At 36.5% G+C, this 27,413-nt stretch overlaps 2 protein-coding genes across 2 annotated transcripts; both read right to left on the bottom strand.

Moving 5' to 3' along the window:
- Positions 1–1,233: 1,233 nt before the first annotated feature.
- On the bottom strand, positions 1,234–15,750 carry LOC109073613 (segment polarity protein dishevelled homolog DVL-2-like). The gene is made up of 15 exons (XM_042759681.1): positions 15,190–15,750; positions 8,774–8,843; positions 7,675–7,820; positions 7,020–7,129; positions 6,758–6,887; positions 6,055–6,142; positions 5,684–5,753; positions 5,438–5,577; positions 5,020–5,096; positions 4,473–4,540; positions 3,251–3,373; positions 3,024–3,155; positions 2,720–2,896; positions 2,375–2,593; positions 1,234–2,261 (listed from the first exon to the last, which is right to left on the bottom strand). The coding sequence occupies exons 1-15, from the start codon at positions 15,348–15,350 to the stop codon at positions 1,705–1,707; spliced, it is 2,268 nt and encodes a 755-aa protein (XP_042615615.1). The 5' UTR covers positions 15,351–15,750; the 3' UTR covers positions 1,234–1,704.
- A 5,856-nt stretch (positions 15,751–21,606) lies between these two features.
- LOC109109686 (E3 ubiquitin-protein ligase RNF186-like) lies at positions 21,607–25,372 on the bottom strand. The gene is made up of 2 exons (XM_042759229.1): positions 25,069–25,372; positions 21,607–22,488 (listed from the first exon to the last, which is right to left on the bottom strand). The coding sequence occupies exon 2, from the start codon at positions 22,403–22,405 to the stop codon at positions 21,797–21,799; it is 609 nt and encodes a 202-aa protein (XP_042615163.1). The 5' UTR covers positions 22,406–22,488; positions 25,069–25,372; the 3' UTR covers positions 21,607–21,796.
- Positions 25,373–27,413: the final 2,041 nt, after the last annotated feature.

Below are 27,413 nucleotides of genomic sequence, written 5' to 3'. Positions count from 1 at the left end.
ACCTTAATGCATCACACCACATTTAATGTCACTGAACTCATAATGCCATTGATTCTGGCATGTGTTGTAGGTGGTGTCAAAGTGACAGTTTGATTTTTTTATTGAAATTTGAGAGCTGCAGTGAAAGGAAAGATTTTGCATAACTAAAAATGTGTGTTTTATACACTAAAATACAACAAACTAGGGTGATTCTATATCTAACTCTATATAACACTGATACAGTAGTGATGCATATAAATACTATTCCTTGTGTTATACAGTATGTAAGATAAAGAATGAAACTAAAACACAAACGAGACATTAGCAACAAACACTTGACAATTTTCAGAGAATAAATGACTAGTTTCTGAGTTAATTCTATCAAATTTATTTGGAGTGACAGCATGCAAAAGTGACAGTATCTGATGATATTCAAAAAGTAACACTTCAACATGGCATTCCATTGAGACTCAGTAATTATGTAGCACCTGAATATTTGGACCTGTATATCTATAAACTCATATAAAAAGGCGCTATGATTATCAGCCATGCAAAGAGACAAAAAAATAAAAATCATCTCTGGAGTAGAAAATAGAATAAACAACCTATTCTACCCAGAAAGTACCTTTTATGGGGTTAAAACTTCCTCTGCACGTACCATTTTAGTACAATCATTTTATAGTCTGCCTATTTGTGAGGGTACTAGCAAGTCTTTGAAAGGGATTGCTTTCTAAGACCAGGAATCAGAAGAGTTCTTAATCAGAAACTGATAACCAAATATTTGTTTCCATGAACCCTGGCTCCAATCAGCAGTACAAAGACAGTTTACAAAGGCAATTTTTAAAGCATACAGTACATAATACATGAGAGAAAAGCTTTCAGATTTCCTTGGTACACTTTAAAGCACTACTTAGAGACATAATACACCTGATCGATTGTTGCAACGTTTTGAATCCTTTTAAAGGTTTTTGAAGGCATGCCTAGTTTATATCTAGACTTTTTTTCGTCTGAATTCTAAGCTTGCATCCCGCAATTGTGTGTTTTTTTTAAGTCCTATTGATTAAAAAATAAAAAGCAAATTTTTAATCTCACTATTTTGACTACCCCCCCCCACACACACACAATTGCAAGTTAATGTCACAATTCAGACTTTTCTTCTCAGAACTGCAAGTTTATATCTCACAATTTTGAGTTTATATCTCACAATTCTGAATTGTTTTCTCAGAACTCAGAGAAAAAAAAAGTCTAAATTGTGAGATAAGTTGCAATTACCTTTTTATGTTTTTACCCCATGACGGAAACAAGCTTCCATACTTTATTCTTTTTATAGAAGGGTTTTCATAAAATTTTAGTTTTAGTGTTTTTTAAAAGCATTTTTGTATTCTAGTGAATATCATGTCGGTCATTTAAAAGGTGTTTAAAGCGAATTTGCTTTTAGAAATATTTTCTGGAAAACCATGAGATCTTAATCAAAGCCAGACCCTGTTGTGGCTAATACCACAAAGACAAAGGCAAAACAGATTTTTAAGTCTGTGCTATGCAAGACTTCCTACCCTTCTGTAAACCCTGTTCCCACCGTCAAGGACAAAAACTAACTCTAAAGAGCTGCACTGATACAGTAAACTACATCTCTGTCAGTCACAGAGTAGAACTCACAGTTATCATGTGATTACAAACCTCTCTGCTCTCACTCCTTCACTTGTGCATCGACGGTTACATCCTTCATTACATCACATCCACAAAAAACTCACTGGGGTTGCCCATGGCCAAGTGGAAAGACTGCCTAGAGGCAGTTAGCTCAGGCGGGACGGAGCCCAGGTCTCGGGTTGGTGGAGCTCCTGGAGGCCCACCAGGGGTGCCGGAGGGGAGCAACCCAGGGTGGGGCGGCAAAGTAGGCGTTTGTGGGTGTGGGGCTCCAAGTGCTAGGTGTGGATGTGGATGTGGATGTTGGGGCACCATCATCACCATCATTGGGTTGTAAGGGATGGGGATTCCAGGCGGATATGGGGCGAGATGAGCAGACGGGACGCGATGATGCGAGCGCTGGCTCGAGCGCTGACTCGAGCGACTGTGTTCGCTAGGTGTGGCTGAGCCATGGTCTCGTCTCAGGCTGCTGCGAACAGAGTAATCTGATTCACTGCCGCTGCCAGAACGTGAGTCAGCTCCGCCCCCACCAGGAGATTTATCGTCACGTACGCTACCGCTCGCTGTGCTGCCAGATACACTTTTACTGCCCCTTCTCTTCTCTCCGTCACTGCGCGTGGAGCCACTGCTGTGACTCCCTGAGAGAAACAGAGACAAGAACACAACAGGGTGTTGACAGGGGCATAAAAAACTTTATTTGTATACCACTATTAATTAAAATAGTGCACTAAGGGTCATTGTAGTTTGTTACCTTCACTGTGCTGGCTGCCCGCACTGCCTGGGCCGTAGCTGTAGTTGGAGAGCTCATGGTAGGGAGGTGGCTGGTTGGAATAGGGGTGAGGGTATTGGTACGTGAAAGAGTGGAGCAGAGGCCATGGTGTTGCTCCCGGCAATGGAAGAGGGGCCAGAGTATCCTGGTCTGAAGCACCGCTGGAACCATCGTTATCATTAAGAGAAAGGTTGGCCATGTCTGAGAGGAAGAAAATTTGAGAGATTAAATAACATTCAGGAATTCAGGCAAAAATAACATTTATTTTGCTGTATGTGATTTTGTCTCTTTAAAATATTATCTATAATAAAAGCTGATTTTACTTACAATTTTCACAGTTACTGAAGTCTCCAAATATGTAATAACACTGTTCAGAGAAGGTGATTTTGTTTACAGTGTGTCTGATGAAACCAGCCTTTAGTAGGTTACTGGCATATTTACGAGCTTCCCGTCTGTCCTGAAACCCATCAATGTGATGATACAACCACTCAACCACATCAGAACCTATTCACACAATCATAAAGTCAGAGAAAAACAAACATTGGATTAGATTGAAGGTCCATTTGTCTCATAGTCACAAAGATCATTTAGGAACAGTGTGTAACTACAGTCTCAGGTAAAAGCCTCTGACCTAAGAAAGCATTGGGAATGGTGATCTTTAGCCACATTCGGTCTCTGACCTCCAGACCGGACTCAGGAGATGCCATGGCCTTAGCAACCGATGCCATGTCAGAGCGAAGAGACAGGTTAAACTCGTCAAATCCTACAGAGAGTTAGAGAGATTAAATAATGGGGCTAAGAGAGTGTGCTTGTAAAAGGTCTAGAAAGAGTAAAGGAGAAGACAAGCACAATACTTACGTTCAGTTTCAGTGACAGATGAGCTGGAGGTGATTGTGCTACTAGGGTAGGATGGAAACACCCCTGTCAGAGCTACTGAATGATTGACCCATGCTGCTGGATCTATGGGCTGGATTGGCTCATCTGACAGACAAGATGGGGAAGGATGTTAGATAACTGAATCTCAAATAATATATATATATATATATATATATATTTATATATATATGCAAAAAATCGAATACGATTTTCATGCGCGTCTCTTCAGTGAAGACGCTCCTAAAATTATAAATATATATTTAGGGCTGTGCAAAAAATCGAATACGATTTTCATGCGCGTCTCTTCAGTAAAGACGCTCCTGTGATTAGTAGTATATCTCCAGCATGTGCGTTCAGATCAGGATTGCCAGGTTTTCACAACAAATCCTGCCCAGTTGCTTCTCAAAACTAGTCCAAAACTAGCCCAATCGCGTTTCCAGGAGGTTCCCCAATAAAAATTGCATCCCGGGGTTAAAATATAAGTTTTTTGTCAGGGTTGCCCTGGTAATATTCATATTTTAGGGGCTTAATATCACGTTATTGGTATTGGGGTCGCTTCAACCCACGGACATGAAAAACAACCGCAGACTTGGCAACACTGGTTGGCATTTACCACACAGAGCCGTAATTCACTGACAATCTACACAAAATCGATTTTAAAATCGCAGGCGATTCTTTGTCGATTTTGAAAGCGATTTTGTGTAGCTTGTCGTTGGACTACGGCTCTGTGTAGTAAATGCTGCTCCACCTGAACCAGTGTTGCCAAGTCTGCGGTTGTTTTCGATTTTTTGCACAGCCCTATTTACATTACTACTCAGAAGTTTGAGGTCAGTAGGACTTTTAAATGTTTTTGAAAGAAGTCACTTACGCTCACCAAGGCTGCATTTATTTGACCAAAAATACTGTAAAAACTGAAATACTGTGAAATTTTTCAATGTTGAAATCTTAGGTCAAAACCTTGATACATTTTTTCTCAGGATTCTTTGATGTAGACAAAGTTGAAAAGAACAGTATTTATTTGAAATCTTCTGTAACATTATTAATGTCTTTACTATTCTTTTGACCAATTTGATCCATCCCTGCTGAATAAAATTACTTTTAAACATTTGAGCAGTTATTTATTAGGCCTAATAAATGACATGCAATATTATAAGTATAAATATATAAATATATATTATTAAACAGGAATTAAAATTAGACTCACTGCGTGGCAGGGTGAAATAACCTTGTGGAGAAGGGTCCCAACATTTTGCCACAGTCAGGGTGATGGGTCTAAGAGAATAAGAGTGATATTATAACATTGCAGTTTATATATTATTGTCTACTAATATATATTTACTAATAATAACAACTTGCATAGAGTGCAATACTTGGTCCTCCTGCTGTAAGTCATGTCAGAATAATTTGATTAAGAATATAAGCAATATATTTATGAGAAAGGTTATATTGTCCAGTGGGAAACCAATGGGATTTTCTTTGAGCCTTGACTTCTGAGTTGGAAGATATGAAAATAGATGGATGGATAAATGGATCATCTTCTGTGGCAGCCCAGAAAATGATAAAATACACTGCTAAACCTCCAATTACACCAACGTGTATCTTTTTGTATTAATGTAAAAAAATAAAAAATAAATAAAGTACTGTTTTTGTCAGAAATAGAAAGATTAATTATTATGAAACTGTCCATTTTAAAAATGGGACGTTCCCATGAAGACTTGAAGGCAATCTTAAGGCAATTCTCACAGACTCACCCAGGTTTATGGACAATCTCACGGAGAACCCTGACCGCATCATCATTACTCATGTTCTCAAAGTTGATGTCATTCACCTGCACAGAAACAAGACAACAATCAGTCTTAAAACATTACAACCAGTAATTAAAACAGAACTGCATTAACCCTGCAGCAATGAAAGAACTGGTTTAAGGATAATTACTACTGAAATGGCTGCAATGTTTGTGTCTTAAAGCTGGCCGTGGCCTGAAAATATTGTCTTCGATTTTAATGTTGAGTATTTAAGTTTGACAGGAATTAAAATAGCAGTCACATCACTCATGTGACAGGGAAGTCCTCCATTCAATAGAAATCAGGATGTGCAGGTCTCATTTTGTGCCTGATTTCCCAGCACTAACAACTTCTTTCCTATGAATGTGTATACACAAACACACACCTGCAGCAGCATGTCTCCAGGTTCAATGCGTCCGTCTGCAGCTACTGCTCCCCCCTTCATGATGGAGCCAATGTAGATGCCTCCATCACCTCTCTCATTACTCTGACCCACTATACTGATGCCCAGGAAATTATACTTCTCTGTAGGACACAACAAACAGAAACGAGCACATTATGAATTAAATACAATTCATATTTAATAAATAGCAGGACAAAAATAGAGGAACAGGTAAGAAATGGCACTAACCCATGTTAAGAGTGACTGTAATAATGTTTAGGGACATGGTTGAATCTGTCACACTGCTGAAAGAGGAAGCCTATAACAAAACACAAACAAATAAAACAAATTGTTCAACTGTATCGAATACATAAAGGGATAGTCCACACAGTGATTAAATTTCTGTCATAATTTACTCCCCACCCAGTATAACTTTCTTCTGTGCAACATAAAAGATGATATTTTGAAAAATGTTGTTAACTAAACCGTTTCAGTTCTCTCTGACTTTCATTTTATGGACAATACAATGGAAGTAAATAGGAACCAAATCCGTTTGGTTACCAATATTCTTCAAAACATCTTCATTTCTGTTCTGCAGATGAAAAATAAAGGTTTCATACCCTCTCCAGACGTGGGCGCTGTTTCCTGCGTCTGCGATGGCGTTTCAGCAATCTAGATGCTGTGCTCTGTTCAGTGGAGCTGCTGAACCTGATAACAAACATTTAGTAAAATAAACACTTATAATCAAGGCATAATCTGCAATATTGATTAATCAGTGCTTCTCAACTGGTTTTGCTTCAGGATAGAGATTTTATTATATAGGATCTCTCATGGAAACCTAATATAATACAAACATACAAACCTTTTGTCTTCTACCAATGACAGATGAATATGCATTAAAATTTTGTTGAGTTTGATTGGAAGCGTGGTTTTGGAAAAACAAAAGATAAGTCTATTGGTTTTGCTTTCCTAACTATGAGAAAATATATTGTTATGCTAAATATTATTTGCATTTAGCGTTGTTTCACATACTGCACGCAAACCTCTAAATAGATCGAAACCCATTTTTGGATCGTGACCCACCAGTCGAGAACCACTGGACTAAAACCAAACTAAAAGCATACACTGATGCTGATACGCTCTTGTAAAGTTCAATCACTTGATTCAGATAACAGAAATAAAACCTTCTGACATTAAAAAAAAATTACACACAACCTAAAACCAGAGAGAAACCAGAGAGAAGGTGAAGCGTGTAATTTTCTTGACGCTAAAAAATGTTTTCCAACTCCAGTCCAATCTTTAATCAAGCACACTTGCTCTGACCTGCTCATCGTATCGTCGTCATCTGAATCACAGAAGCTTGTGGTGTCCAGTTCACTGCTCATCACTGTTGTGGCACTCTCATAGCCAGCCAGGTGTCTGTCCATACGGGACTGCCCATTAATACGTGGCCCTGAGACAAAAAGAGAAAGAGTACAGCAAAATGAACATAGACTGCTGTGTCAACATATTGAAATACTATTGACATAATTGATAAAAAATGATTAGGTAACATCAAACAAGCAACACAGGAGACAGAACAGACCATGCTGATCCAAGCTCTCTCTGGGCCGAGGTCTCTCTCTCCTGAAAGACACGACTGACTCTGTCTCTGTCTGATCATCTAAGGACTCCAGGCTGCCTGCAGTGTTGGGACTGAGCACACACACACACATAACGCAATGATTTACATTCAAGACACATCTGTACATCTTTGCATGCTGAGCGAACCTTACATTTTTAAAAGCCAGCTGCCTCTGCCTCAACCAATCTCTGATGAGAAATTGAGAGCATGAGACACTGGGGGGAAATCACCTTCTTAAGTATATTTGTCTTCATTTCCAGTAAATAAAAATCTTAGAACAAATAAATTTACCTGAAAAGCCAAACTGCTTTTAGATGTTCATAAAATTTATCATGACTATAAGTAATTTACCATGTTTCATTAGCATTTTTTTTTCACTTGTTTAATCCCGCAAAGCAAATGTTTGACATATGTTGACTAATCTATGATACAGATCTGTCTATTTTGAAAAGCAAATAAACAAAAAAAAGTGAGTTTCCCTTCAAGTAAAGCTGTGCCTCCCATTCGACAACTTATAATGAGAAAGTGTATTTTAAGGGATAGAGAGAGAACTGCTGCAGACAGCAACCACAAAATGACATTCAATAGCGCAAAACAGACATGCAGAATAACATACTGGAAGGAAGGGGGTCTGGAGTCTCCAATGCCCCCCGTCCTCTCGGCAGGAGGTGGAGGTAGGGGAGGAGGGGGAGGTGAGGGCTGAGACTGGATCTCTACCAGAGGAGCAGGGGGTTCGGCTGCAGGAGTGTCTGAGGACACCAGCTAACAGAAAGAGAGAAGATTGGTGTGAGAGTGAATGTGACCCATAAAAAACAAGGAACTAAAAAAGGACTGTGGGAAAAGATCTAATGACAACAATAACACAAATTATTTTTTACCCAACACATACTCGTGGAGCTCATTCAAAAGTGTAAAACTGATCACACAATGCTTCAGGTCAAACATATCCAGTGTCTGGGTTTTGCGTAACTACAATTTATATGAGGACCAAGTTTGGAGAGGTAAATAGCTGCAAGCAGACAGGAAACTCTATTCAGCTCTGTTTGGGGCGATTTGAGGCTTTTGAAAAGCTTGAATAGAAGTGCAATAGAAAATTTCACTTAACGAGAAAAGTAAAAACATTGACAATCTTCACAATCTGCAACAAAACACTGTTTGCTAAAGCGTAAAAAAAAAAAAAGTCAAAGCCATGTACTTGAGATACGAAAGAAAAATCAGATGCATTATAAGAGGCCACATACAGTATCATTGTAAGCCCTTCTCCTTACTTCATGCTAATGGATGCTAGGTTATTGTACACTCCTCCTCAAGGGACCTTGAGCTATCCTGACGGTAGTCTACTATTTCCATCCCGAAGGGTCTGGTTTCATCCAAGCCTTTTGATTTAAGCACCTGCTTTTCTTTGAGGGTTTTTAGATGAGGCTGGATTTCAGTCTTTGTGTGAAGGGCCTGACACACACTATTGGTGCTCTTTAGAGTTTCACTGTGACATAAATCAAAACAGACGTGTCGCTGCAGGGATGACGAGTTTCAGCTAGGTTTAGTGAAATGGTACAGTTTGCACTTATACAACCGAGAACTGTTATGACACTATTAAGCATCATATGACAGTACAGTAAAAAAAATAAAAAAAATAATAATATTATTATTACTATTATTATTATATATATATATATATATATATATATATATTGTTTGGAGGAAAAGGCTCTTACCCAGGAGACAACTCTTCCATTGAAGCATGGCAGCTTGGCACTGTCGTCTGAGATCTCCTCCTTCACCACCCTGAGCAGACAATTACCAAAGACATGAAGGACATAAAATGAAGGAATACACATTTTGACAGATTTATGTAGGCTATTTATACATAAATGTATGCATCTAGTCTATTTCGTGCTTGCACTTAAAAAACAACTCACTGTCACAATGCTGATATTTAATGTTAATATCCCAATTTTATATTATATTCTGTTCCCTGACTCTGGTCCCTCCTAAAAGATATGACTATAGAAATATTTGTGCATTTGAAACCTAATGTAATACTACACGCATCTTGTCCACAAGCCACACAATCTGTATGTATGTATATACAGTACAGACCAAAAGTTTGGAAACATTACTATTTTTAATGTTTTTGAAAGAAGTTTCTTCTGCTCATCAAGCCTGCATTTATTTGATCAAAAATACAGAAAAAAAAATGTAATATTGTGATATATTATTACAATTTAAAATAATTGTTTTTAAATTTATTATACTTTAAATTATCATTTATTTCTGTGATGCAAAGCTGAATTTTTAGGATCATTATCACATGATCCTTTAGAAATCATTCTAATATGAAGATTCATTACAAAGTTGGAAACAGTTCAGCTGCTTAATATTTTTTCAGAACATGTGATACTACTTTTTAGGATACTTTGATGAATAAAAAAGTAAAAAAAAAAAAAGAAGCTATGTTTTTAAAATATAAATATTTTGTAATAACAATATACACTACTGGTCAGTAATTTGGGTCAGTAATTTTTTTTCTTTCTTTTTTTTAAATAAAATCAATACTTTTATTCAGCAAGGATGTGTTAAATTGATAAAAAGTGATAGTAAAGAAAATATCTTATTAGAATATATATTATTAGAATTTTTTTTTTTTTTATTTTAATAAATGCAGTTCTTTTTAACCTTTTATTCATCAAATATATTAGACAGCAGAACTGTTTCCAACACTCATAATAAATCAGAATATTAGAATGATTTCTAAATGATCATGTGATAGACTGGATGTTACATGTGACACTGAAGGCTGGAGTAATGATGCTGAAAATTCAGCTTTGTATCACAGGAATAAATTATTTTTTTAAAAGTATATTCAAATAGAAAACTATTATTTTAAGTTGTAATAATATTTCACAATATAACTGTTTTTTCTGTATTTTTGATCAAATAAATGCAGGCTTGATGAGCAAAAGAAACTTCTTTCAGAAACATTAAAAATAGTAATGTTTCCAAACTTTTGGTCTGTACTATATATATATATATATATATATATATATATATATATATATATATATATATATATATATATATATATATATATATATATATATATATACACAAAATCAAACAAAATCGTTCAAAAGTTTGGGATCAGTGAGACTTGTAATGTTTTTTTTTTTAAAGAAGTCTCTTCTGCTCATCAAGGCTGCATTTATTTCATCCAAAATACAGAAAAAAACAGTTATATTGTGAAATATTATTATACTATAAAATAATGGTTTCTATTTAAATATCCTTTAAAATATAATTTATTTCTATGATGCAAAGCTGAATTTCCAGGATCATGACTCCAGTATAAAGTGTCACATGATCCTTTAGAAATCATTCTAATATGATGATTTATTATTAGATTTATCAACAGTTGTGCTGCCAAACATTTTTTTTGGCTTTTTTCAGGATTCTTTGATGAATAAAAAGTTAAAAGGAACAGCATTTATTCAAAATATGAATCTTTTCTAACAATATAAATCTTTGCTATCACTTCTTAACAATTGAACACATCCTTGCTGAATAAAAGGTTTAATTTCTTTCAAAAAAAGAAAATAGAAATTAACCCACCCCAAACTTTTGAATGGTAGTGTATATTGTTAGAAAAGATTTCTATTTTAAATAAATGCTCTTCTTTTTAACTTTTCATTCATCAAAGAATCCTGAAAAAAAAGTATCACAGCTTCCAAAAAAATATTTGGCTGTTGCCAACACTGATAATTCTAATAATAAATCAGCATATTAGAATGATTTATGAAGGATCATGTGACACTTTATACTGGAGTCATGATGCTGGAAATTCAGTTTTGCATCACAGATATAAATTTTATTTTTTAAAGGATATTTAAATAGAAACCATTATTTTATATTCTAATAACATTTTGCAAGATTACAGTTTTTTTCTGCATTTTTGATCAAATAAATGCAGCCTTGATGAGCAGAAGAGGGGCGTGATATTCAAATGAAGATCGTTTTCTTCCGCCACATTTATCTACGTGCAATCATTCGTATGATGAGATTGGCTGCAAGTCGTAAGTTGATTTGTGCGCACAGATCTGTGCTCGTTTCTAAGTTAGATTGCCCATGGAGTGCATATGCACTATACTACACAGTGGAGTATGTGAACCTGGTGTAAAAGGCCGCCTCACATACAGATCATGAAATCAGGCTTGTGCTGTTTGTAAACTATTGGGGAAATGATTTTTGATCAAATTAATGCAACCTTGGTGAGCATAAGATAATTCTTTAAATATAGCACTGAAAAACAAATGTTTAAATTTGCGAGGCATAACAATGGATGAACAAGATCAATGAATGTCATATTTTTAGTAGTAATGCAGCACTGGCAGTACATTATGCCAGTGTTTAATCAGAGTTAGGCATTTGAATATGTATCAGCAATATAACAGTTATGCTTGCCTTAGGAAACACGACTAATAGTTATATTAATTAATATTAATAACTTATAATTAAAAGAATTAATGTTTTCTAATCTCAGTCTTCCCTGCACAAACCGTTGCCATTTCTTATCTGCAACCAAACAAACATTTGACTAGATGATGCAACTCCACAACAATTTCAGAAAGCACTTCCTGAAAGCAAAGCTCTCCTGCACTTTAACGCTTGTGAAACAAAGCCACCCCCAAACCCTCTAATGACGCTAATTAAGCCCAACATCTGTACTTGAAAAACAACTCTTGACCTCTAACACAGCCCACACAAACTGATTTTAACAAAAGCTCTTACAAAAGAATGAGTTCTGAACTTATTAAGACCCTGTAACAATTTGGCACAGCAGCCATTTGGATATTTATTTTAATTTGGACTATTTGCACTTAACACAGTCCAAGAAACAATGTAACAGGAATAAAACTGCACAAAAATCTGGGCCCGTATTCTTAAAGATTCTACGAATCCTATCAGGGAACTTCTAATTTAGCTTAAAAATTTCTAACTAGGAGTCTTATCTTAAATGTGTTTCAGGACCAATCCGAGAGCAACTCTATCTTAGTGAGGAGGCGGGGCTGACCCCGTTGCTAGCTATGACACAATCTAGCTTCTTGGTTGTCCAAGAAGGAAATAAAAGAGTGCTTTTAAGAGTAGGGTCTATTATAATCCTTCACTTTGAAATTACAGGCGTAATTTTTCCTGTTTTACCACACACTCTCTCTCTCTCTCACACACACACACACATGTATATATATTCTTTATTTACCATACTGTCATACTTGATAGGAAAGCGACACAATAAGGTTTTGAAAGTGCCGTAATTGTTTGTGTTATCACTTTGCTTATAGAAGGTTGTGTGACAGACCCAAATCATCACTGCTGCATAGGCCTAGTTGCATTTTTCCTGTTGCCAAATATGTTAATGTAGTAATTACTTCCATTTCTGGCACTATGGCATATTTGTGCGGTGTCGGAGATGTTAGTGTGGCTCTAATAAGATCGGTCACAAACATAATCCTTGCAGGATCTAATGTGTAGCATCTTATTAACTCACTGCCATGCATTGTGCAACACATTTCTTCTGTCTTCATGTTTAGTCCATTTTCTCCACTGCTAGAGAAACTCTTAAGCCTCTTAAAAGTCGTTGTCCATACTTCTAACAACTTTGGATCTTCAGACCTCTTTTAAGGGTTAAGATGCTTTCTGAATTACTTTTTTTCTTTACTAGGATCTTTTCTTTAATTTTAAGAGGAAACACCCTCATTTCTTAGAATTTTGTTATTAGGAACAACTCTTAGCACTAAGATTTTTCATGAATACGGGCCCTGGTCTGTACCCTTAAGGGGATATAATTATTATTTTTTTTTTTAAACAGCAGTAGAGGAGGCCTGGAGAAACCAAGGGGTCCCCTGCTCCTCTCGCTCACTCACTCGCTTTCTGTTGATTCTATCCCAGACACTGAGCAAATGGTCCGTCACCAGCCTCCAACCATATCCCTCCCCAAACATGGAACAACCCCCAGCCACTGCCACACACAGTCAGACTGACAGCTGGCTCTACACACTGCAAATCAGCACTGCAGCATCACAGCGCCGCCTGCTCTCTGCCTCACTCCACTACCGTATCAGCTTACATCAGCATCCAACCCCACTCAACAATAATACACACACATCCACCCTTTTCCACAATAACAAAAACGAGACATTCTCAGCCTTTCTTCCAAAACAGGAAAGAAGAAACGATCAAGTCTGCAGATTTTGCTTTCCCGGTAAAATACAGAATAATCAGATCCCAGTAATGTACTTAAATCAATTCAGCACTATTTTACTAGAATAAGACACAGCTGGCTGACATATTGGCTGCAGGGTTTAAAAAAAAAATTGCTAATCTGCAAATCCCTTTACCTGTAAAACCATGTTATCTCCACTCTTACGATGAAAATTTGTTATTGTAAATGAGAAAGTCAGAACAGACCTGCTCTTGTTTTATGGTCTAAGTCCATATTATGAAAGCCATTTCTGCCATAGCATAAAAAAATGTAAAAGGTAATTGTGACATTTTATCTCACAATTTGAAGAACTGCAAGATGTAAAATCAGAATTCTGAGAAAAAAGTCAGAATTGCAAGATATATACTCATAAATGTGAGATAAAAACTCTGAACTGTGAGGAAAGAGTCAGAATTCTGAGTTTATTTCTCAAAATTCTGAGTTTTTCTTCTTCTCAAAGATTCTCTCAGACTCCAGCAGCACTTAAAATAGTTGACAATTAACATGCAATATAAAAAAATACAAGAGATTAATGTTTGTTTGTTTTAGTGTGGCTCTACATTTACAGTGCTTCAGGTGAATGTCTTTGATTCATATCAAAATTAACCTAAGTGTAAGCTGTCAAACTGATGTAGTATTTACAGTCGGGTGATAACATCCTAATTTGCTAAGATTACAGACATTCCAGTAACATCTGGAGAATGCATTACTGACAAATATGTGGCTTAGATTTATTGGTTGGTATTCTGTCAATGGCAGGACAATTAGGCCAAATATGTGGTCAAAGACAAAGAACTCCACTCTTTATAAAAAAAACAAAAAAAAAGACAGTCAAGACAGAAGTGGGACACTAAAAACTTGGCCTGTAAGCAAAGAAGTGATTGAAAGGATAAGAATTTCACTACACAAGGAATATGAGATCTAATGTGTAGATAAAAGACAGAATAGCTAGAAATTACACACTACCAAAAGTTTAGGGTCGGTAAAATCCTTTAATGTGTTTTTTAAGAGGTCTCTTATGCTCACTAAGACTGCACTTATTTGATCAAAATACACTAAAAACAGTAATATTGTGAAAATTATTACAATTTAAAATGTTTATATATTTTAAAATGTAATTTATTCCTGTGATGGCAAAGTAAAATTTTCCGTAGCCATTCCTCCAGTCTATCATTGTCACATGATCCTTCAGAAATTATGCTAATATGCGGATTTGGTGCTTATTATCAATGTTGAAAACAGTTATGCTGCTTAATGTTTTTGTAGAAACTGTGTTAGTTACGCTTTTTTATAATTAATAAATTAATAGTAAGTTCAAAAATACAACATTTATATGAAATCTTTTGTAACACTTTAAAAGACTTTTTGTTGAAACTTGTCATTTTCGATCAACTTAATGTGTCCTTGCCAAATACAAGTCCTGATTATTATTTTTTTTAAATCTTAAAAAACATTTAACTTTTAACGCATATTAAAAACTATTTAAGAAACTACACAGATTATAAATCTTACATCCGCCTTAAAAGAATATGACTAGGCTATATTTAATATCAAACAGTTGCTCAAAGGTACACAAACAATTTCATACAACACAACTAATTTATGGACCAGGTATTTTTCATTTAGCCTATACCTGCAAAGCCAGACTGCAGAAACTGATAAACTCTGTCGAGATATTTGGACACACAATGTTCCTTTGCAGTGATGCCTTAACTAGACCACCCAGACCAGTATCCTTCTCGTGTAAAACCCTTATCTAACCCTCACAACAACATCAGACACAACATACACACAGATATATTTCTTACACATAAAAGCACTCCTTTGTTATGGCTATTCGTGCACATCTTTGTGTGTTTTCCTGCATTCACTCACCCGAAGTCCTGGTCCATAGACTTGAAGAAGAATTTGTAGTTCGGCTTGTTCAAGACCTGTTTAAAATCCAGCAGAGTGATTTTCTCAGCCGCTATGGGAATCTTCACCAAGTACGGCGTCTCCTCTTCGTCAATGTGATAAATTATTTTAGTCTCCGCCATGTCTCCAAACTCAACTCAACTTTCCCGTTGTTCTACGAAAGTATGGAAGAGGCAGCAGCTATGCTGCTAATGTTAGCCAGCGCTCCGGAGAGAAGGGGGTTGAGAAAACTCGTCTACACCACAATACTACTATCCAATAACACTGCCCTGTCTCGCGCATCCAGCATAAACAAAGAAAACACCGCTATTGTGCCAAACTTTTGGTGTCTTGAACGCTCAAAAGTGTCATGGTTTCCTTTAAAAATGTTAAAAACACACCTACAACCAGCTACACTGTAACAACATTTCCCTCGTACAAAAACACATGGGGGATTTGAAATACTTCTCGGCTCGGGCCAGCGAGGCGTGTGACGAAAGAGAGGCGCCCAGGCCTTCCCACTGGTCCCTTGTACTGGGGCATGTCCATATGAGTGCTTTTGTGGAACTAGGGGGAATTTTGATTCATCCCAGTGAATCGAATCTTTTAAATCAGTTCACTAAAAGATTTGTTTACGAACCCTTTCTGCAAGTTAAACCAGTAGGTGGCAACTGTTGTGTCATGATTTATAAGTGAATCATTCACTCAACCATTTCACCATATTGACAAATCCAGTCGGAGTTATATTAAAAATTGTCCTGGCCCCTCCAAGCCTTTCAATGGGGGTATGCGGGTGTTGGTTATCAACAGTTCAGAAAATGTGAAATAAAGTGTGCATCCATAATAAAACATCCCTATTTAACATCCCTAAATATCCATATTTCAAATGTAATAAAAACTTTTTTCTCACTTCCACTGACTGTCGTATGCGGAACACGTGCAGGCGAATGGACGCGCACACGTTGTGACATAATCCAAACACATTTGCAAATTGCGCATTTGTGTTTTCATGTATTCCAAATTTTTAATGGAAATGCAAAATCATGATTCTGTCATTTTGGAATAGCAATAGAAAATCATCCATTTGCTATTTCAGCATGCGGCTCCAACCCTCACAAAATTCCAATGGAATCGTAATTTGCTTTGCACTTGTATTTCCAATGCAGAACACAGTCAGCTCAATCAGTCTTGAGGGTGGGGTTTAGTGATATAGTCGGAAAGTATACCACGCCCACTACTGGTGGAAAACGAAACCAGCTTTAATTTTTATTCCTTCCCATGAGGAAAATGGGGACAAATATTCAATAAATGTGTCTAATTTGTAAAAGTGTTTTGTTTGTTTTTTCACTTCAAACTAAGCCGGAACGGAAAAACGGAACTAAATATTTATCACTTGCCAACAAACAAAATACATTTTCTATGAATGTACGCACAACCAACAGTCTGCGCCACAAAACACCACTCACAAGTTTTCCATTAAATCACATTATATTTGTCCCAGATTATTGTTAATGTACAAAATGACTTCGTCCTTGGCTGGAAGATTGTGTACTGTATTGTGCATTTTCAGCAAAACGTCTATCTTGAATAAAGTCACGCTTTCTCTTTCCTTTTGCTCTGCTTTGTCAAACACCAAACTTCAAAATCGTCGAAAATCGTTGTTTATTCATGAAGTGAACTTTTGCCAGTTTGGTGATTTGAACTGCCATCTTGAACTTAACTCAACGCTTCCACTGTGTGATACCTGGGGCAAGTTCAAGCTCAAACCGGTGAGCAACGTTTTGCTACGGTTTCCGGTTTGAACGACATGTTTCCCTGGAAACGGTGTGCAACGGGGTTTGAGATCAAGCGGCAACCTCCTGCTCTCTCTTGTGAAGCCAACACGGAAGTGACTTAAACTGTAATTCGTCAACTGGCCGCTACAGCCTGGCTGTAAAAGGGAGTCAATCCCATAGACTCCCCATGTTAAAATGCCCAACGTTACAGCAAAAAAAAAAAAGCCTGGTTTAAAAAATTATTTTGGTCTATATAGAAAATTTTGCCCTTCATGACAACTGTGAGGGGGGTGATTTTTTTATATATATATATAACTCATCTGTTTAAATTATATTAAGCCTTAAAGTTCTGCATAATTAAGGGCGTGGCCACTTGAGTGACAGGTGGATTGCCACTGCTGACACTGCCGTCAAGCTAGGTGGGCATGGTTTCAGCAACTAGCTCCCGCCTTTTTGCCCATTTTGATTATCTGGGAGTGACGCGTGGTGACGAGTTGCCAAGATGGCGACGGTCAGTTCTGTCTACTTTAGTCTTCAAAAACACTCTTTGGAAACCTATGGGTGACGTCACGGACACTACGTCCATGTTTTTTACAGTCTATGTTTGATATATGTTTTCTCTTGTTTGGTGGGTGTCACGTCAGCCCAATCAGCAGCAACATGTATATAAACCACGCTTATTAAAGAGACTGCTTGCCCAATGTAATTAACATCAAAATAAATTCACAAGAGCAAGTATATTGTTTGTAAATGTTTATTTACATTAAAGGCAAAATAACTGAAATAATAAGAGCACAAGTAGCTATAGATCTGGAACTCCTTTAAGTCTGTCTAAATATCATTTAGTAATTGCCATATCTTCTGGTCCATATCCTTTCCTTAGGAAGGTATGCTAGACACTGATTAATGTAACATAATTATATGTTTATATTTGATTTTATACATTGATTATATAATGGTAAATATTACAATGACATAGCACAACAACAGTGATCAGCAGTAAGAGCCGGCCCTAGACCTTTGGGGGCCCTAAGCGAAATTTGGTTGGAGGCCCCTTTGACCGTTTTAAGTAAAGCCTAAAGAAAAGCAATGACTACCTTATAACTATACTGTACATATATATCTACTATGTTATTTTAAAAATTTTTAGTCTATTAAATTATGTTTTAATTAAACTATGTATGCTGTATGTTAATTATCTTTTTTACGCTGCTGGTCCTGAGTAAGTATTTCGTTCTTATGTGGCAACATGTACAGAATGACAATAAAAGACCTTGAGTTCTTGAGTTGAGTTCCATGTTTGATGTCTAACAGGAAAATTATGACACCACTGAGCTGAATGGCAGTGAAGTGCAATGAACACACACTGATGCTTGCTAACTTGCTAAATAAAAAGACTGATAAAGTGATTTTCACTGACAATCAAAGAAACATTTTTAATTGACACCAGAGTGTAAGAGGCACAAACAACAGCCTATATATAATTTAAATGAAATAGAGCAAATAGAATAACATTTAAATAAAATATTATATAAAATAAATAATAAATAGGACATTTAAATGTTTGAATTTTTCAAATAAACAAAATTAACAATAACACCACAAACAAGATTAATAGTAACAATAATAAGAATTAGGTAACATTTCAATAGAACTATTAAAATCCACACTTGTGTATTTGTGTGCGCGCACATGCATACATGGTCTCCTTGGAAAAAAGTAATTGCTAAAAAAACAAAAAAAATGAATTAAAGGTTGTTTCAGCGATATCAGGCCCAAAAAAGGCCCAACCACAAATGATCACATTCATCTAATCTTTCCTAACGATCCGCTAGCTGCCTGCCTCATAAGCATGCCGTCAAAAACGCGTCTCTGTAGGCAGCCTAGGCTCTAAGATCTGCACACACAAAAACAATTGGTTTCACCAACCACTCAAAACCAAAACAAATAGTGTTCCAACCAATCACCGACAGGGAGGGTGTTGTGAGGTTTGCGCTCGTGCACGGCTGCACGCGAAGTCGGAGAACACAAGCGCAAAACCTCACAACACCCTCCCCCTGTAAGTGTTTGCATCCCAATATAAGACTTTTAGACTGCAGATTCTCCATACAGGTATCGAAAAATTAAGCCTACAGGTTTACATGCCTTTATCTTCTTGCTTCTTCTAGTCACTTCTCTTGTCGTTTTTCATGGCCAGAAAGATATTTTCATTTCTTGTCAGACATCGTCGACGTCGGAGTAACTGACTGACAGACACTGACCAGGTGACGAGTGACATCATAGGGGTCAGTCAGGGTCAAGATTCGCGGGGAACTCGCCATAATAAAGAACTAAATAAATAACAACTGTGCTTATCATGATGCCTGATAAAGAGCGCTGTAGGCCCATTTATTTTTATTTATTTATTTTATGTTACTTTTGATGTATGATTTTTTTTCACCCCACTAGCTAGCAGTGACTCTAGGGGGCCCTCTGCTGGCCACGGGGCCCTTTGCAATTGCAAAGGTCGCTTAGTGGCTTGGCCGGCTCTGTCAGCAGTAATGATAAGCCTAATGCTTACAATAAAAATAATAAGGTCATATAGATCATAACACAGTCTCGGAGGTAAGAAGTGGATTATACTTCATCCTGAAATGCGAGGCAAATGTTGGAACACAATAATTAGGAACCACAGTTTCCACAAATCCCTTCACTCGATTGATATGTTCTCTTTTATTCTGGACAACAAGGGAAGTGACTGTAACATCGAGCGTATTTTGCAGTATTAAACACGTATTTATACTGTTTTTTTATACCATAGTTGCAACTCTTGCGTCATCAGAACAGAGTGTTCAACGCCCCACCGTTTCCGTTTAAAAAACGTTTTGCACCGTTTTGTCGGGGCTGAACGCAGCCCTGTTGTGGCGCTGCACTTCTCGTCCTGTGTGAGACCGAAAATTATGTCTGATAATTTATTACGTCAAAGAGATACAAATATAGTTTATGAATAATAATAATAAAAATGAAACAGAACTCAGCATCCTCCTACGAATTGAACATGAGCTGTGATTGAATGTCACTGTTGTCAATGATTGAAGGTTTTTTGTTTGTTTGTTTTTTGATTGCTTGGATTGTGATCAGTCACATGGACAACACACCACTCGCATCAAAGTTTCTACAGATTCTCTGATCTGGAACTGTGATGATGATATACATTCGATACATTCTTGAATCCAGTCCAATGTTTCCCAAGCACTTTACCACTCTGCATTCAGTATATTCTTTTTTCTTCTTTTTTTTCTGGTTGACAGGTGAACATGATCTTCTTGACTTTGTTTGAAGTGGAAAAAAATTAATAAAAAAAAATGGCATTGTTTATATTCTCTTTTATTCTCATAAGAATGAATATGCTTCGTTTTCCACCAGCAGTGGGCGTGGCACACTTTCTGACTCTCAATAAACCCCACCCTCAAGACTGATTGACAGCTGACTGCAAGCGCAAAAGAGATTGCGATTTCATTTGAATTTTGTGGGTGTTGGAGGACGCGGAGAAAGAGAAATAGCAAATGTGTGCTTTTCCAAAATGACAGAATCATAACTTGTAAGACGTTGGAAGTGCAATTGCAAATGGATTTTGTGTTTCCATTTTAAATTTGGCAGACATGTTACATAGGCTACACGGAAAAGAAAATGGAAATACAAACGCGCGATTTGCGATTGCGTTTGGATTATGTCACAATACATGCGTCCACAAATTGAAAACACAATTGCAAATATAATAATTTGCGATTCCTTTCAAATATTGTCTGGAATATCATTCCATATGCTTCTATAGTCAACCTTTGAAGACAGGAAAACAGTCACGCGCTTCTAAAAGGACTTGAGCGAAAGACAAATATGAATCAGTCTACATAAATTATAATGATTCGTTCAAAACATGATTTTATATTTTTGTGATACTTTTTTTTCATTTATATTTACAGTCTGAAAGCCATATAGCCTATAATACATTACATAGCCTATGTCGAGTTTTTGAGTAGGTCTATTTAATAATGATATTGACAAATCGTTGTCGATAAACTCAATTTTCCCATTCTGACAACTTGTCACGTGCGACAAACATGCTATCATGTGCACGTTGGCACAAACGCTGAACATTTGTTAAATTAAACTATGTCTGTTAAAAAAAATTGTTAAGGAGTATTTTTATACAGACATTTAAAAAATTAGGGTTAGGGTTAGGTAACTTTTTTTTCAATCAACTGAATTGATACCTTGCCGTGCAATCAAAACTGCTCACAGATGTGTTTATGTGCATCATCCACAAGAGGGACTCATTAGGCTATCATTTTTGAAAAAACCCGTGCTGGACAATCTCCAGGAATTTTTTTTTTTTTTTTACATAACATGATACAAAAAGTTAGAGAAAAGAGAATAGCTTTATTTACAAAATAGACAATAAATACTCACATAATACTCACACAGTTAATGACAGGGATAATTGTAGGACTATACACACACAATAATATGAACATGAAAAATAGGTCCATAAAGCATTTGTACACTTAAATCAAATGGATAAGATGGATTGAATTCAATAAAATATTAAACCAAATAGGCTACCATGTGTGGAGATATTTTCAGAACTAACCTTGCCATTTTTGAATTTGGTTTAAGCAACTAATATCAAAGGTAACTAAAAGGTTCATTAGAACAGTCGATTTTACATGTAGAATCAAAATGATCTGTTTATAATTATCTATATATTGTCATCTGAAAAATGCAGGGACAGAATACATATTAATGTAACAGGATACATTCATGTCCTTAATCTTTTAATTATGAAAAAGGCTTGGCCCAAACACAACCCCAATCACACAAGTCAGTACAAACATAATCCAGAAGATGACAGCCAGAACCTGAACACACATCAGGGTCTTCTTGTGTCTCCTCAGAACCTCAATCTCTCGATGCAGCACCCTAGGTGGGTTTACCATTTCTGTGCCTTCTCCCATCTGCTCCACCCTCAGACTAACAGTGGGCAGGATTATGAATCGGGTATCCCTTTCTCCCAGAGATAGCACCAACCGCTGGGTCACCGTGGCCAGCCGGGCAGACACCGACACAGGCAGACGGAAGGCTACAGGAGGCAGCTGGGCGAGAATTCTTGAGTTACAGGGTAGAGAGTATGCGTCGCCACCCTGCAGTGGGGTGGAGTGGCGGCACAGCGGGCAAGAGATTGAGGGGGCGCTGTTGGGGTCTGGAGGGTGCAAAGGAGTGAGCTGGATTTTGCAGAGACATTCTGTACAGAAGACATGAAGGCATTCCAGCATGCGCGGGAGTTTGGAGTCCTGGTCATACTCCTGATAGCAAACTGGACACTCCACCTCTGGAGACTCTGGAGGCACCTCAGTTTGTGCAGGAATTGGTTGAGTCTCTGACATGATGAGGGAAACCGTAATGCCAAAGAGAATATGGCTTTTAATCTTCAGTGTGGACGTCCAGGGTTGTCCTCTTCTGAAGTAACCTAGAAAAACTTTATATTATTTTAATATAAGAGCCATATGAGATTTATAAGTTGCTTTTAAGCATTTGCTAAATGCATAAATGTAAATGTAACTAATTATATTAGCTGTATGGTCCGTGTATTTTTGCGTCAATTTATTTCTTGTTTTTTAACCCAGAAATGAATGAACAGATTTAACATTACTCAAACATTTTTCAGAATTCGTATTTCATTAAAAATTGTAAAAATGATTTAAAGTTCGTTTTTTAATGTAGCCTAGGCTATATAAATGCTAAATTTCATGCCTCTTGCGCTACTGACGTGGCTACCAGTAACCTGTTGCTTTATGAAAACCTTTGGCCTTGATGTTTATATGATCTTGATAAATTTTCACGCCTAAAACATGTATGAAATACTCATTACATATTTCTTTGCAATTAACTGTATCCAGGGCCAATTCTACGGGAGGGATCGAAACAAAAGCAAGAGAACATTGGTTAAAGCTGTAGAAATAGCGAAACATATTTTTATTATTATATTTGTGTTTGAACTCTGAAGAGCTTCAAGACTGACCGCATTTCAATTATTATAAAGGGTGCGCTCTTTGTGAGCTTTTATACGCGGATGTCAATGGACAGGGCAAAAATGTGTCAAAATTGTTCTAGGCGTTAAGGCTAGAGCAGCCTCACTGATTTCAGAAGCACCCTCTGTGATTTTATTCTGGAAGCGGACCTGCCTGTATCTGGAGAAGTAGGAGAAATTATAATTTGCATATATTTCTATATAATATTTATACAGGGGCGCAGCTATTGTTTCTGGGCCCCTCCAGAACCAGAGATTGTCTTACTACAGGGAGATGAGACTGAGAGGGTCTGTATTACTTACTATTGGAGAAAGCGTAACGGTCAACTTGGATCACGTGTGCCTTAATAACCAATCACATTACAGCCTTGATGTCATTGAATTTCAGTCAGATTTGTGTGACACTCAGTCGCTGTTTATGGATGCCATCGCAGGCTTGCACATACTGTATCTCTCCTGAAGTGTTTACAATTAATGTGGATTACTTGTGGGTTACTCTGGTGTTTTATCAGCTGTTTGGACTCTCATTCTGCCGGCACCCATTCACTGCAGAGGATCCACTAGTGAGCAAGTGATGTGAAATAATAACGGTTCAACAAAAATTCTGAGTTTTAAGTGCTGTATGTCCTTTTAACCATATAAGAACTATAAACCATATAAACATACATATAAAGATGAATATTAGGGGCTGTATAGGTCATAATTATTGAAAAGCCTTTTACAAACACTAGTGAACCGAAAAACATTGATCAACCTTAGTGAAATTCATTCATACACATTACTGAAAAACCTCTTACATATGCTAGTGTACATCAGTTTCAGTTATGCATATGAATGAATTTCACTATGGTTGATAAATTTTTTCACTAGCATATGTAAGAGGTTTTTCAGTAATGTGTATGAGGCTTTTCAGTTATGCACATGAATGAATTACACTAAGGTGAATCAATGTTTTTCATTTCACCAGTGTTTGTAAGAGGCTTTTCAATAATTATGGCCTATACGGCCCCTCATAGATGAACTACTTTTTTATTTACCAGATTAAACCTACTTAAGTCCTGTCCAATTTATAAATAAGTGGATCTGACCCAGTTTCATAAGTTATTCTCGCACTTCCTGTGCATGAAATCACTAAAATATTGAGAAACTGGGTCTTGGCACAACACCAAAATACCAACAAAAACTCACTGAGAAGCCACATAGACCTCATGATTAAGATTAGTAAATGTATATATGTCTACACCTGCATATAATTGCATGGGAACATTTTTATGATGATTTAATCAGATTTCACTTTCATCTGCACATTGTATTAAAGTGAAATATGTATGCAGTCTCAAAAACTTTGCATTTGAAACTTTCACTCATTGGGCAAGAAATGTTTACACATTTATGATAACTGCACATACAAAAGGTGCTAAATACCGTAGTGTTTATAAGGAATGTTTATTTCTAATAAACCCTGCTGTCTGTTTTCTTATTAGTGTTGCAGTTTTAATCCAACTCTCGAGTGGGCATAGTCAGAGCAACCATCACTCACAGGAGGGGCTGCCTAGCAATGCAGGTCTCTACAGAATTAGCGACAATATCTAGGAGTGCAAACTTGGACTTTAACATTTATTAAAATATAAGCACTGCAGATTTTCATATGCAGAATTGTTCATTTGTAAGTTATTGTCATTTGTAGTGGCAATTTGCAAATGTAGCTGAAATATGCTACATAACACTAAACAAAACCACTTGACATCTGGTCATGTGAGTTGATATTCATTGTTTTCAGAAAGAATGCATGTCACTACACGGTGAAAATCCTTCATAAACAATCTACACTTTGATATTAAGAACTGGCAAAGAAATAGAAAGGACAAGTAAATATATATTTACATATTTGTGAACTCTTTGTACAGGGAGTTTTAATTGCATTTGACAGATTATCATTGCTGTCATTCAGAGAACCAGAGCTGTTCTATTAGCGATACAGTTTATAGTGCATAAAAGAAGGATGAAAGATTCACTCACCGTTCCAGTCCTTTTTTTTCCTTTCTTTTTTTCAAGGTGAAATAGTCTGTGCCCTTTTAAACTTGAACGCTGGGTCCATGCTGGGTCAGTTTAAAGTCACAGGTGAGAAGTTTAGGGAAAAAACTGTTAAGCTTTGTCACCGTTTAACACTGTCTGTATTTACATTGCATGTTTTCGTGCATTTACCGCTGTCTTTCTTTCAGTCTCTTTCCCTCCCCTGATGCCACACTTTGTATGGCTGGGGTGGGAGCTGCTTTCACTGACATCTATTATCAAGAGATGACTTGGTTACTAGGAGAGGGAACAGCACAAGTGCTAGGCCTATTGTTGCTGTGGGATGCTTTCATGGATGTGTCTCACTGCACTGTTATTTTTATTAATTGTACTTTTATATATTTGTACTTTTCTAATTTACTTTGCATTTGATACAATGCAGTGCTGTGTAAAACGACATATACACCAGGATTATTAAAACTAAAACTATGGAAAAATTCTAAAGTAAAAAATAAACGTTAACCAAAATAAAATAAAATATCAAAATTTAAACTTATTTTATTTTGGCTAGTTGGCAAGGCAACATTTCTTATTTCCATTTAGTTTAGCTTGAAGTACTAAAAAAACTGAAACTAAACTAAAAACAATAAAACTATACATACTTACAAATTAACATACAAAAAAACAAACATACAAATTACAAAAATTTACATACAAAAAACCATACAATTTACTAAAGCTTTACTAAAATTTCAATGAAAACAGAAAAATAAATTTGCTTGAGAGGTCTTTCCACCCATGAGATATTCACCCGGTTCACCAGTTGTATTACTCCAGCTTGCAGTGTCACGGCAGATGCACAAATCCACTATAGTTTTATAAATAATACTGTTTTTGTGTCACGGAATGTAGTTTTAAAGGATTTTTAGGTCGAGAATGTAGATATCATAAATCTAAATTTGCTTTAACGTTTTCGGAGATGTGAGCTCCAGGGTGTCAACAGCCGTTCAGTGATCATTAACCACCGAGAGCAGCCTTACTTCGGCCAGTTCTTCAGCGAACTTTTAATGAAGCAACTCAACGTTCCTTCGTTACTACTTCTAAAGTGACATTTTCAAATTAGTAACAGAGGCTTGGGATCAGCTGTTAAACTGACAACTTGAGATTTGAATCCGTAGCGGAAGAAAGTAGTTCTGTATACAAGATTATTTTAAAGACATTTCCTGGTTGTTATTTATTTACACAGTTTTGCCGTCAAACTGTTGTACAGGTCCTTCTCAAAAAATTAGCATATTGTGAAAAAGTTCATTATTTTCCATAATGTAATGATAAAAATTAAACTTTCATATATTTTAGATTCATTGCACACCAACTGAAATATTTCAGGTCTTTTATTGTTTTAATACTGATGATTTTGGCATACAGCTCATGAAAACCCAAAATTCCTATCTCAAAAAATTAGCATATTTCATCCGACCAATAAAAGAAAAGTGTTTTTAATACAAAAAAAGTCAACCTTCAAATAATTATGTTCAGTTATGCACTCAATACTTGGTCGGGAATCCTTTTGCAGAAATGACTGCTTCAATGTGGCGTGGCATGAAGGCAATCAGCCTGTGGCACTGCTGAGGTGTTATGGAGGCCCAGGATGCTTCGATAGCGGCCTTAAGCTCATCCAGAGTGCACTGGTGAACAGCCTATTCGTTCAGAAATTTCTTTCTGTGTCTTACCCTCTCGCTTGAGGGTGTCAATGATGGCCTTCTGGACAGCAGTCAGGTCGGCAGTCTTACCCATGATTGCGGTTTTGAGTTATGAACCAGGCTGGGAGATTTTAAAAGCCTCAGGAATCTTTTGCAGGTGTTTAGAGTTAATTAGTTAATTCAGATGATTAGGTTAATAGCTCGTTTAGAGAACCTTTTCATGATATGCTAATTTTTTTGAGATAGGAATTTTGGGTTTTCATGAGCTGTATGCCAAAATCATCAGTATTAAAACAATAAAAGACCTGAAATATTTCAGTTGGTGTGCAATGAATCTAAAATATATGAAAGTTTAATTTTTATCATTACATTATGGAAAATAATGAACTTTTAACACAATATGCTAATTTTTTGAGAAGGACCTGTATAAACACAATATCACACTCATACCCATGTGATATTGCTCTATATCAGCATGGCCGTGATTTTTCTGTGGCGTCGTGCCTATATGGCTGATATAGGGCGATATCACAGGTATGAGTGTGATATTGCTCATATATAAACTAATTCAAATTTACATTTTAAATTTGTACAGCCCAAATAACCAGAAATTACCATTCATTGTGTGGAAAAAGTTGATAGACCCCTACA

This window comes from Cyprinus carpio, chromosome A7, assembly GCF_018340385.1.
Source record: "Cyprinus carpio isolate SPL01 chromosome A7, ASM1834038v1, whole genome shotgun sequence".
Taxonomy (NCBI): domain Eukaryota; kingdom Metazoa; phylum Chordata; class Actinopteri; order Cypriniformes; family Cyprinidae; genus Cyprinus; species Cyprinus carpio.
This window is presented reverse-complemented; position numbering and strand designations above follow the sequence as displayed.

What these genes read in the sequence shown, in the direction of transcription:
- LOC109073613 (XM_042759681.1), bottom strand. Translation starts at nt 15,350, where the DNA reads ATGGCGGAGACTAAAATAATTTATCACATTGACGAAGAGGAGACGCCG. An exon ending in ATGGAAGAGTTGTCTCCTGG is followed by an intron (nt 7,821 to 8,773) that starts GTAAGAGCCTTT and finishes TCTTTCTGTTAG; the next exon opens with CTGGTGTCCTCAGACACTCC. An exon ending in AGAGAGCTTGGATCAGCATG is followed by an intron (nt 6,888 to 7,019) that starts GTCTGTTCTGTC and finishes TTTTTGTCTCAG; the next exon opens with GGCCACGTATTAATGGGCAG.
- LOC109109686 (XM_042759229.1), bottom strand. Translation starts at nt 22,405, where the DNA reads ATGTCAGAGACTCAACCAATTCCTGCACAAACTGAGGTGCCTCCAGAG.